Here is a 12,224-nt window from a genome sequence, read left to right as displayed (position 1 = left end):
ATTTTGTTTTTTTACCACAAGTTGAATTTAGAAAGTGCGAAAACTTAAAAATGAAACAAAATAAAAGAAATTTCAATATCCCATTGGAGAATGACACGTGACTTAAGAAGCGAAATGAATCTTATTTATCGATCTTGTATTCTTGTATATGAAATGAATCTAGTTGTTTTTGCTTACTACTTTTATAACTATGCCGTCGCACTTTGGTCAGGTTGGATTTCGTTTACCCAGAAAATGACTTCGATTACAAACTTTCTGGCATGGCAATAAAGTGATATGGAATTTATTTATTTTAGGATTATGAAGCATGTAAAAAAATATGTTGGCATCAGATACTAAAATGATGTTTTACGTTGTCAATGATAATATGAATGATTGTAATGAAAAGCTTAATAGAAAGTAATGCTAAACATAGTTATATTGGAAGCCATATGGTTTCTAAACGTAGGGATATAGGTAAGTGAAGTTGAGCTAAGCTCCAGAATGCTTGGGCTGATTGGCTCAAACGATATCATTTCAGTATTTATGTAGGAGTTTTGCTTCAAATAAGTGACAAGCCACAAGCATTGTACAAGCAGGTTGTCGTCGTAACCTGTTAATGGTTAATGGGTTCTCATGTATTGTTCTTGCCATTTTGTTTTCTATATTTTATTATGATTCACATGTCAGTTTTCCTGGGATTTCTTTTTGCCTACTAACAGGGGAAAATCCTGTTGTTTCTTGAATGTAGGTTTACTGCATCTAACTGTAAGTGAAATGGCTGGCCACAAGATTGTTCGCGCTACCTCGAAGGGTCTAAGTGTTATCAAGGAGATATGTTTAGAAGCTGCACTGAGGTTGGGTATCGGTGGTCTTTGAAAGATGAATCACTGGAATAATCAAATGAAAAGCAAGGGTATTTTATGACGTGCTAGAGAAAGGTGAAGTTAATGTTGTTGCAGAAGAAAAAAGTGTTTATGTTATCACGATTATGACATAATGACTTCAACGATACTCTGATAATTTGGGTTCTTTCATTTGACTCTTACATCTCGCATGACGTTGCCTAATTTGGGTTTTCAATAAATAAATTTTGCTTTTTTTAGACTTGGACCTCATTGCTGGTTTTGAAATTGTAAAGATTCTTGGTTCTCTTTATCAAGCATTATTTGTCTCGTGGATTTTTTTTTTTAAGGTTACTTTATTCGAAATGCTATTAGTTTGTTACCTGATATGTGTATGCATTACAAATTTACATGTCTAGAACAAGAAATACATTCTTGTGAGTGCAACAAGCTTAACTCCAATGAATTGGTTGTTCATTTTGTAGTCTCTCGTTATATGGGTTTAGTGGTGATGGCATACGCAGATAATTTGAATGTTATCAATCATGTTTGGGATTGAGATGTTATACTTTTTAAGCTACATTTGTTGTAGGAAAAAAAAAAAAATTATAACTATTAAACAAATAGTAATAATATGTAGTAAATATCAATTTTAAATAATAATTTTGACAAAATTATTAAAGATATAATAGATTTTTTATTATACAAATAAAAAAGCATATCAACATAGCTTCCAAATTAAAATATCAATTTTAAATAAGGGCCTAGGAAGTCCGGACTTTTTAATTTATAAATAAAAAATTAATTACATTTAAATAAAAAAGAAAAAAACTTAAAATTTTAAATTAATAAATATTTTCTATATTAGTATTTGTGATTTATTATTTTGTGTTACTAATATTTCATATATTGGACTATATTATTATATTATGTATTAGGTAATTATCTTTAATTTCAATATTTTTTACTTTATTAAAAAAATTATTTTATAATTAATGAAAAAACTTAGGCCCGGCTCAAGTCTAACCCATCCAAATGTAGATAGACTTTTGAAGGTTTAAACATATTTTCAACATGTGAACTTGGGCCTAAACCTGGAAAAGTCTAGCCCAAACTCACTGATTGCCAACCCCTAACCCCAAAATTTAGCTTAAGTTGGGAGTCTTCCTCCCATTAGCTATATGAGTAGAGCTATTAGCACCCCTATATTATTCTTATAAAACCTCACTTTAAATAAAATTACAATTAAGGATAATTGAAAATTAAACACATATAGATTTTTTTTTCCCAACAAATTACTTAATTCATAATCAATATTTTTCAAAAAAATAAATCTATATGTTACTTCCTATCTAATTAAAATAAATTGTATAAATTTAGAATAATTTATTGTTCTCTTTTGATTTCTTATTGATTAAATATTTTATACTTAAAATTGCTTTGAAATTATAATTTGAAATATGTGTTATTTCAACCAATGATTAATACTAAAAAACTTATCACCCATACAACTTTTTAATTTGTGTGTAGGTTAATAATAAAATTAAAAATAATTAAAAAATAGCATAATAATACTTTGAGTTTTAACAATAAAATAAATCAAATAAAAAATAAGAATTTAAAAAAGTATATCTAAAAAGGGGTATTTTCAGAAATAAAATAAATATAATTAAAAAGGGGGTTCAATGAGGAAATCAGAGGGCTGACAATAGTCCAACTCTAGCTATATTTACTAATTAAAAAAAAAATTATATTTGTTTTGAAGTACAAAGAACCCCTTACACAGTACACATCAAACAATCAACCGTAAAAAGCCGCCTAAGATAACGCTTCCAAACGCTAGTTCGCCTAAAGATGCAGATGCTAACATCAAGGTTGTGACGACTGATAAAGAAGAAGAAGAGTCTTTGCTGAAATATAAGATGACCCTTTTTGCTTTATTAATTCCTTTGTCACTACAACTCGTTTTTTTGTATAAGATGAATCAATTCAGCGTTATCAAGATCCAGGTATAAATTAATAAGATTTAACAAATATTGTGCATGCTAAATTAAATGCTAGCAGAAATTTGAATTAATTTATACTTAATTTTTATGTGTTCAATCAAATATTTTTCTTAAATCTTTTCTCACGTTTTGGTCTCATTAGGCGGCGTTGGAACATGTAATTACTTTTGAAAAGTTTCTTGATACAATGGTGCTAAATGCCTGATCCCTACACTTGGGAAGGTCGGAAAATGCAACACACACACACACACACACACACACACATATATATATGGTTTAGGGTTTCTGTAGTTCATTGATTATTTATTTTGTTTAAATTTTTTGTTGCGTTGTAGATGCAATACTAAATTTGGATCGCTTTTTCTATTCTTGGATGGCTGGCTATTCCTCTGTAAGTTAAATAAATGTATTCTTTTTTGGATTTAATTGGCTGAAATTCTGGGTTTTACTAATTCGTTGATTTTGATTTTACCAAATCATCGAGACATGCACACATATACAAATTACGCATAATTTTGATTGGTCGTAATGCTATTTTTGAGAAAGTGTTTGATTTTGCCTGACCACCGTCCAGAGATAGGGAACGAAACAAGCACGCAATTCACTTAGTGTCAATGCTTCGTTATATGTTTCATGTAGAAAATTTTCATAAAAAAAGGAACCTGACTTGGACAAATCCATTCAAAGGAAAATGGTTATGTTTTATGTTTAGAGCTCTGTAATCTATTAACACCTGTCTAAACCACTGTATATGCAATTACAGTCTTACAGGTGAAAATGTACAATAACTTTGAAGATGCATGGAATTACTTCAATCGTCAGATTGAAGAACGGGGAATAATTGATCAACAACTTGTTCATATAGACGAGGCTGAAAAAGAAAGAATAAGAAAGCAGCGCCAAGATTTCAGAATAAAAAATTCGGTGGTATGTTGAGATTGTAAATAGCTTTTCTCTAGAGAAGCAAAATTTAACTCTTTTATTACTTTAATTAATATCCTATCCTTCCAGTTATTGTCATTTTACTGTTTCATTTCATTTCTTCTACTGAAATTTGTTCTTACGCAGGTCACCCTCTTGGCGATTGCCAGAGGTAAAGCAGTACCTTTTGTTCCCAAAGCCGTTACTTCTAGGGAAGGACTAAACCATGCCATTCGTCAACTTAGCGACTGTGTGCGAACATGGCAAATCTGAAATATATGTATGTTTATTCGGTTGTTATTTATATATTATTTTCGAACTTGAGACTACGTGCTAGGCTGAGCTTTGTTTATTTTAATGTAAGTGCCATGAATTGAATGTTGGCATGCCGGCATCTGTGAATGCAGGACCTCGATGCCAAAGGACCGCTTGTCTTCGGAGGACATTCGTCACGTGTATCCGCACTTAAAAGGATTTGAAGCCTGTATATGGTCGATGGAACCGGCCCTTAATTTAGTTTGGGTTTAGGCCCAAAATAAATTTTGCCTGTCCTGTGGAATGGGGCCTTAACCCCGAATGTTGTTTATTATTATCATTCGAAGAACATAACTGAAACTTAGTTTTTTTTTTTTTTTTTAATTTTTAATATTACCGATGGACGCATGAGAACTGAGAGGTATATAGCTCAGCTGATGCACAAACGTCGAAGAGACTCGAACCTCAAACACAATTATTACAATACTTATTTTGACTTGAATTTATTAATTTTCAAACGACAAACAATGTAACGTCACTTACGCAAAGCAGAAGAACACACACCCATCGGCCAAATCAGAACACCAAGACCTGAGAATGGGCGGCACGTCTATTTCACGACAGACATATTTGTCTATTTGAGATCATTTTATTTCTCACACTAAAGATACTAATTAACTCTATTTTCTAGATGTACATTAAATTATTTTGAAATTGTCAATGCTGGTAGTTCGTATACGTATGTATATAACCCACGTGCTTTCTAAGCTAGCTTTCCGACCAGGCTAACTACTGCACCATATGAAATCGCCAAGACATGCAAAGCCTTGTTGTCCAGTTTCATCTTCACGTTAAAATGGGTTCAATTAAAATTATGTTGTTACAATTAACAATAGTCTATCTAATTTACACATTCATGAAAGATGATGAATTTTTATTGACCTTAACTCCTATAATTGTTTGGCGCATGAAATTGTGTAAACTGTAGAAGGGAATAAAATATTTGCTAATGTCTTATTAATAACAAGGAGCATCGCTGGCACAACCACGCTCCTACTATCTCTCTATTTTATACGAATCACAATTGACTTTAATTCTTTAACAAGTTATTTTGGTCATTAAGGATAGGTGCAGTCAGTTCTGTTCCCACATCCAAAGGATGGAAGAATTTTCCAATTGACTATAAAATAAATGATTCTCTGAATTCTTCTGTAACACCCCAACAAGATATTTGTCACGTATTCAGAACCACATCATATAACTCCAGAAACCCATTAATCCTCTCATTTCCAACTAAAGTTGACATTGCATGTTCTCTCAAATTACTCAATTCAACTTAAAATTACAACTAAGCCATTCTGTTTTCCCTTCATTAATTATTGAAAGCTGCAGCATTCGCAACTGGGGTCTGCGTTGTTTGATCAGATCACAGGGGCTATGCAATCATACGGCCAATGTTCCCGGGTTTCATGATCTTGGTGATAGGACAAAGGGTGTGTTTGTGTTTCTTTTGTAAAGGAAGATAAAGGTTACAGGACTTGGGAGAGTAAAGAAAGATTAGGGGGGAACTGTTTTAAAACGGCCTTGTTTTCGGTTCAACGTTCAAATTCAAATCCACTCTTTATAGGTAACTTTAAAATTAAAAAAAAAAAAGTGAGACCGTTGCTTTTTAATTTTTATCAACCGTTAGGCTTCAATTTTCAAATTTCAGTTTGTTCGCCTTATATTTGTATTCAAGATTATTCTTTGCTGCATGTATTCAGTGAATTATTGGCATGTCTGGTAACAAAAACGACATGTGAATGCCTTCTTTTGCTTTTGATTTTTTTCTTTGCCACAAAGCTTAGTCTTTGTTTATGTCTTCTTTATCTTTTTTTGTTCTTTTGTTTTTTTTTGTCTATAGTCTAAAACGGTGCTACATAAGTAGTCAATTCCCTCCAATTTTGTTTGTTTGATAATGATCAAAAGTTATGAAATTGGTAACACTTGCATGATTATTTGCAGAACTGAGCTACTAGGCCACAAGTCATATAACTTTCAAAGGCTCAAATGGAAAATTCGACGAATTCAGATGAAACTTATGATCGGGGGTGTCGGCCTTCACCTTCATCAATAGACCAAAATGACCAGACATCAACATCTGAAACTCCAGTTTACTCAACGATGAGCGCTGATTCTTTTGCATACCACCGGACTAACTCTGAGACCTCAGCCTTTTCAGACCCCATCGATGATAATAGTTCTTGCAGTGAACCTTCTCCTTCGAATTGGCCGGTTTCAAGATCTGGACAGCCTGCTCTTGGCCGACCAGAAATGAGGCAGCAAAAGACCGTTGTTGACAAAAATCTTGATGATCAAGAATCAATGGACTTAGGTAGAGTCCTTTTCTATATATACATATATAATTTCTCTCTCTCTCTCTCTCTCAGAGTTCTGAAACCAGAACAAAATTTGGATAATTGTTGCTGTGATAATTTTATTGGCAGAGCTGGAGCTTATGAAGGAAAGATTTGCAAAGCTTTTGCTTGGTGAAGATATGTCCGGAAGTGGCAAAGGAGTGTGCACAGCTGTTACAATCTCAAATGCCATAACCAATCTTTATGGTAATTTTTTTTAAGTGAATAAACTTGGTGGCTCATAATCTTCAATGTTATTTTCATTTTCATTGATCACTGCTGTTTGCATTCTGCAGCCACTGTATTTGGCCAAAACTTGAGATTGGCACCTCTAAAACCTGAAAAGAAAGCATTGTGGAAGAGAGAAATGGATTGTCTTCTTTCTGTGTGTGATTACATTGTTGAGTTCGTCTCTGAGTCACAGAATTTACGCGACGGAAGAGAAGTTGAGGTGAATTATTAAGTCCAAGGCCAAAATTCATACAAGAATGTGTTATCTTAACCTGTTTTTAACATGATGCTATGATGTTTCAGGTAATGGCAAGCAGACCAAGGGCAGATATTTACATCAACCTTCCTGCTCTACAAAAACTAGACACAATGCTCATGGTAAGAGAATGATCGCATTCCTAGTCTTCAAAATAGAGTAGCAAAACAATGTTTTTTTTTTTTATCATACTGTGGCTAATGGCAAGTTGGTTTTGTTTGACCTAGGATATATTGGAGAGCTTCCAGGACACAGAGTTCTGGTATGCAGAACAGGGGAGTATGTCGTCTAATTCAACACGATCAGGCTCCTTTCGAAGAGTTATTGTTCAGCGTAAAGAGGAGAAATGGTGGCTGCCTGTTCCTTGTGTCCCTCCAGGTGGTCTCTCTGAGAAGTCAAGGAAGCACCTACGCCACAAGCGTGATTGTGCTAATCAAATTCACAAAGCGGCCATGGCTATTAATAGTACCATTCTTGCTGAAATGGAAATTCCAGACTCATACATGGCAAACCTTCCGAAGGTTAGTCCTCTTTTGAACCCTCCAGAACTCATCAACAAGAAATATAATTCATAAGATGATGAATCATGAAGTACACTCTTGCTACAATAGTGGTTTGCTACTAAGTTCAAAATTAGAATTGGTCACATTAAGAAAATAACCCAAGCATTGAACCTGGAAGCAATTTCAGAATCATTTCATAGTATGCACAACATCATCATTTATCAGGTTATTTATATGTAAGCCAAATAGAATGATATTATGACATGTATTTAGGCTTAATAGAACTGCTGTCATCTAAGTTTCACTCTTGTGGGAAAATTTTCTTATGTTCAGAGTGGAAAAGCATGTCTTGGAGATTTCATTTACCGCTACATGTACACAACTGAAAAATTCTCGCCCGACCATCTTCTGGACTGTCTCAGTATAGCATCTGAACACGAAGCTCTTGAGCTTGCAGATCATGTTGAGGCATCAATGTATACATGGAGACGCAAAGCTTGCATGAGCCACTCCAAATCTTCATGGGACATGGTTAAAGATCTCATGTCTGAAACTGATCGCAGCGACAAAAATCATCTTTTGGCTGCAAGGGCAGAGAGCTTGTTATTTTACTTGAAGCAGAGGTATCCTGAACTTGCACAGACATCCTTGGACACATGTAAGATTCAATGTAATCAAGTAAGTCTTTCGCCATCTTATTCATTTCTAAGCAGCAATAACCAAAAATCACCGTGCGCATAATGTCAATATCGTTTTGCCAGTATAACTGCATTAAGGAAGGAACTAGTAGTTGCACAAAATTGACTCTAAATAATCCCCCAACCTTGTATAAATTCATTTGAGGTGTAATTTCATATATCTGGGAAATTTAAAAAAAAAATTACTCAAGGAAAAGCAACTTCTTGCAGGATGTGGGGCAAGCAGTCTTGGAGAGCTATTCAAGGGTGTTAGAAGGCCTAGCATTCAACACCGTGGCTTGGGTTGAAGATGTTCTTTTTGTAGACAGATCAGTAAGAAACCAGGATCAGTAAAAACGAGGGACATCCCAATCCCAGCACTTTTCTCTGGCCAAAAACCATTCAAAAAGTTTTGGTAGCTCGAGTACTGCAACGGCATGATCATGCGAATTAAACTAGGAAATAGCAATTATTTGCTTATAAGCGAAGCCAAGTTGTTATTTATTCATTTTTTTCTTTAAATTATTTTCATACAGAATTTGTTTTCAATGTCCTGTCTGATACTTTTAAGCAGACGTGTAAATTAACATCATGAAAACTAGAAGTTCTAACACATCCCCAACTTTTCTGATTATATTGAATTTTGACTATATTAAACCCTTCAATTCATCTCCTCTTTTCGATGCCAGAATCGCATATAGCAAGATGCTTTGTTCGATGCAAAACATCACCATTTTTTCTTTAGCCAATCTATTTAACCCAACAGAAGGAGGAAAAAAAAAAAAAAACCCAGGCTAGCTATGAGACATTGGAGAAAATTATAAGAGCAGTAAACCCAAAATCCTGAAACATGGTTACCACTAATTTATTTCATACATCAGTCAAGGAACCACTTCTGAGCATCAAAGGACCCAAAGGCTTCTTTGAATGAGAAGAAGAAGACTGAAAAGCCTCTATCTTTGACTTGCATTTGGAGTGGGTCTCTTGTTCTCCTTTCTTTTCCTCTAAACACTTCTTCAAAGCCTCAGCTTCAACTTCAGACATTGCCTCCTCTGTCTTGCCTCTAACTCCATCAAAACCATTCAATCCCTTTTCCGTATCCATTGCAACAACAATCACCGAATCTGCAAGCTTCCAAAATTTCAACGCTTCCCTGCAAGATCATTCATAATTTACCGCAAAGGTTAATCAACAGAACTAAAAATCTATAAAAACATTAAACTGTTCTGCTTCAATGAAGACTTGCCAAAACAACAACAACAATAATAATAATAATAATTCTTTGGGTATAAAAAATTCTCACTTTTTCTCCACAACCTAATTGTTGTATAAGAGAATTTAGCCTCAAAAAATAACTTTATAAAACATGGATTATAGTGGATTGCCAAAAAAAATTAACAAATTGAGAAATCTTGAAAAGAAAGAAGGAGTTCATCAACTTACTTACTGGGCAGGAGACCGAAAGAGAAGGAGCGACTGACAAGTTGGCTGGCAAGAGAGCTTGTATGTCTATTTTGTACTCTACTAAACGCATATACAATAAACCAAAGGTTAGAGCCACTTCCTCCTAATTGCGAGGGTAGTTGTCCCGTAAAAATATCGTGAGAGATTTAATTCTTTCTTTATATCGGAATGAATGTGTTTTTTTTTTTTTTTTAAATGTCAGTGGAGTTGACGTCCCTCCAATATTAAAGAGGATTAAAAGTTTGGATAATACTATATAAAATTTAATATAAATTAGCTCCAGTAATTATTTGATTGTAAATATCAGTTGTAGTCTCATGTAATTAAAAAAATGCATAGAAAATAAAGCAATCCATCATGCATCCTAATATTTAAGTCTCAATTGTTGTAGTATGTATTTATTAGATAAATTAAATTAAATTATTTTATAAATTATTGAATATAATTCTATAATATTTAAGTCTCATAGTAGTTTCATTTTGTGACGAATAGAATATGTATTAAGATTGCGTTCACCAATCAGTAATTGAAATAAGTTGGAATCGGAATGAGGATTGAAATTATAATAAATTGTTTACTTTTAATTGTAGCAATCGAAATTGAAATGAGCTATATTGTCATTGATGTGTTTACTTTGTCTTAAAATCATAATGGACTCTTATAAGTAATTGAAGTGACCTAAGTTGATTATTGTCATTATTTATTATAATATTTGTGGTTGTTGCTGTTGTTATTATTGGTAAAATTATCATCATCATTAATAATAATTACAAGAATAATAACAATAACAATAATACAATAATATATTAATATTTTATTGGGACAAAAGTGAAATTATGAAATTTAAGTAGAGTAAAATAAAGAGTTCAAGAAATGAGAATTTAATTCCGAATCACTCAAATTAAGTTTCCATTTCAAAAACATGTGGATCCGCATATTTCATTCTTATTATCACTTTTATTTTGAGAAGTAAAGACCATCAATTATTCCTATTTAAATTGCGATTTTCCAATGTCATAAGCAAACGCACCATAACATTTAAAATGATTTAAGGAGAAATAAAAAAAAAAAGAGAGATTAAGCAGTTGCAACATGTTCCTTACCTTGTTATGCTTGGCCAACAGATTTTTAACAGGTCTTGGGTCCTGAAACTCAATCTTTAACCAAGTCTTAGATAGAAATATAGAATACGGTTTAGCTCAGCTCATGAATGTGACATGAACACGCGTGTATGTGTAAGTAATAATTTTTTTTTTTTGAAAGGCAATTCCTAAGTTACAAATTTTCGGAGAATCTCGGTCGTTCAAATGTACTAAAATCTAATCCAACGGACGGTTATCAATTTGTGGGAAGGTAGTAACACGAGAGAAACCGGCTGAATTGGTTAGTTTTAGGCGATGGGCAATTGGGAAAAATGGAACAGAAAATGATCTAATGATTGTGAAGGACAAAAAACTAATAAAATTTATAATTTTCCCTTTTTGGTTGTCGATTTTAACTTTGATCAATGTTGTTGATTATTGATGGAAAATGCTTATTTGAAATTTTTTTTAATAAACTAATCCTGATTTAAAATTTTAAATAAATATTTATGAATTTTGGTGCACATGTGGCATATTTTTACCGGTCAACTAGCCAATTCACATGCTATAAGTTAACGTAACTAAGGGAGAGCCTGATTGGAAACCATGATAAGCCCTCACACCTGAGACTCAGATTGCAACAATTTTTAAATTAAACTTAATTTAAGAAAATCAAAATGAGATGCAAGCTTAATGTATTAAAATTAAATGAATTAACAAACCCCTTTTGTCATTGTAAATTTGTAACAGTTGTGATGAACGAAATCTGAAAATGTAAAAACATTAAGCTTGCATCTCATTTTGATTAAGCTTAATATATCTGAATGTGACGACGACGCAGAGGAAGAACAGGTTATATTTGTGAAGTAAGCCAAGCCCCACTCGGCCATTGACAACTCAAATCTGCTTTGCGTACTCTTTTTTAATCCAACATGTCCCGACGGCTGCAGTTGTTGATTTAATCTCAGTGGGCCGTGGGGCTCCGTTAATTTAAAATCATACCCAAAACTTTCAATTTAAAAGTCCTGTACAAATTAGAAAACACTAATGTATGCAAGGCAAGTAGACTTCTTTAACCCAAATCCAAAAACCTTCTTCCTTATTTTTTTTCTACAAAAGCTCGCTATCAAGCAGTAAAACAATAGTAAGAGTGGCAAAATTATCCGACATTATATGCGTACTCCAACTCCAAAGCCGAGAGATTGTCGAAACTAGCGTGCGCTTCCCAACTGCAAATTAAAAGAAACCGAGCATAATTTTTATCACAGCAGCACCAGCTGAACCTAAAATATCATTACTAATTTGACCATATTTTTACCTCACCCAAAACCTAACTTAATCCCCTCAGGTCTCCTATTCTATATTTCATAATTCAAACCATTACATGTCACACAACAAAACCAGTGATACCTGCCACACCCCCGGCATCATATTCATAGTTAATGATCATGATGCCAAGCTATCACAAATAGCCGACTATATTGAATTAAATCAAGAACTACGAGAGGACAAGTTAAAAAGAAATGGCATCCAAAAAATTTACAGTAGCAAGTGTTGGTACCAGTCTACTTTCATCATTGATCCACTCTGGTTCTATATTTGTTCGAAG

The 12,224-nt window shown here is 33.3% G+C and overlaps 1 protein-coding gene, 2 long non-coding RNA genes and 1 pseudogene across 4 annotated transcripts; 3 read left to right on the top strand and 1 right to left on the bottom strand.

Moving 5' to 3' along the window:
* The first annotated feature begins 756 nt into the window (after positions 1 to 756).
* On the top strand, positions 757 to 979 carry LOC107178696 (probable cytochrome c oxidase subunit 5C-1; annotated as a pseudogene).
* A 2,074-nt stretch (positions 980 to 3,053) lies between these two features.
* LOC127901398 (uncharacterized) lies at positions 3,054 to 4,375 on the top strand. The gene is made up of 4 exons (XR_008053543.1): positions 3,054 to 3,221; positions 3,594 to 3,757; positions 3,899 to 4,031; positions 4,159 to 4,375. It is a non-coding gene; the product is annotated as an uncharacterized LOC127901398 (long non-coding RNA).
* A 780-nt stretch (positions 4,376 to 5,155) lies between these two features.
* Positions 5,156 to 8,738, top strand: LOC102624946 (rop guanine nucleotide exchange factor 3). Of its 2 annotated transcripts, none has more exons than XM_025092463.2 (8): positions 5,156 to 5,633; positions 6,011 to 6,380; positions 6,493 to 6,609; positions 6,699 to 6,853; positions 6,937 to 7,011; positions 7,117 to 7,410; positions 7,726 to 8,050; positions 8,301 to 8,431. In XM_025092463.2, coding segments are annotated over exons 2-8 (1,293 nt in total). In that variant the 5' UTR covers positions 5,156 to 5,633; positions 6,011 to 6,055; the 3' UTR covers positions 8,303 to 8,431. The 2 variants fall into 2 exon arrangements, with proteins under 2 accessions (XP_024948231.1, XP_006491099.1); XM_006491036.4 differs by having other exon boundaries at positions 5,158 to 5,633; positions 7,726 to 8,070; positions 8,301 to 8,738.
* Positions 8,701 to 9,795, bottom strand: LOC127900617 (uncharacterized). The gene is made up of 2 exons (XR_008052726.1): positions 9,513 to 9,795; positions 8,701 to 9,222 (listed from the first exon to the last, which is right to left on the bottom strand). It is a non-coding gene; the product is annotated as an uncharacterized LOC127900617 (long non-coding RNA).
* Between the last annotated feature and the right edge of the window lie 2,429 nt (positions 9,796 to 12,224).

This window comes from Citrus sinensis, chromosome 3 (genome assembly GCF_022201045.2).
Source record: "Citrus sinensis cultivar Valencia sweet orange chromosome 3, DVS_A1.0, whole genome shotgun sequence".
NCBI lineage: Eukaryota > Viridiplantae > Streptophyta > Magnoliopsida > Sapindales > Rutaceae > Citrus > Citrus sinensis.
Note: the sequence above shows the minus strand (reverse complement) of the source record. Positions and strands in the feature narration are given on the sequence as shown.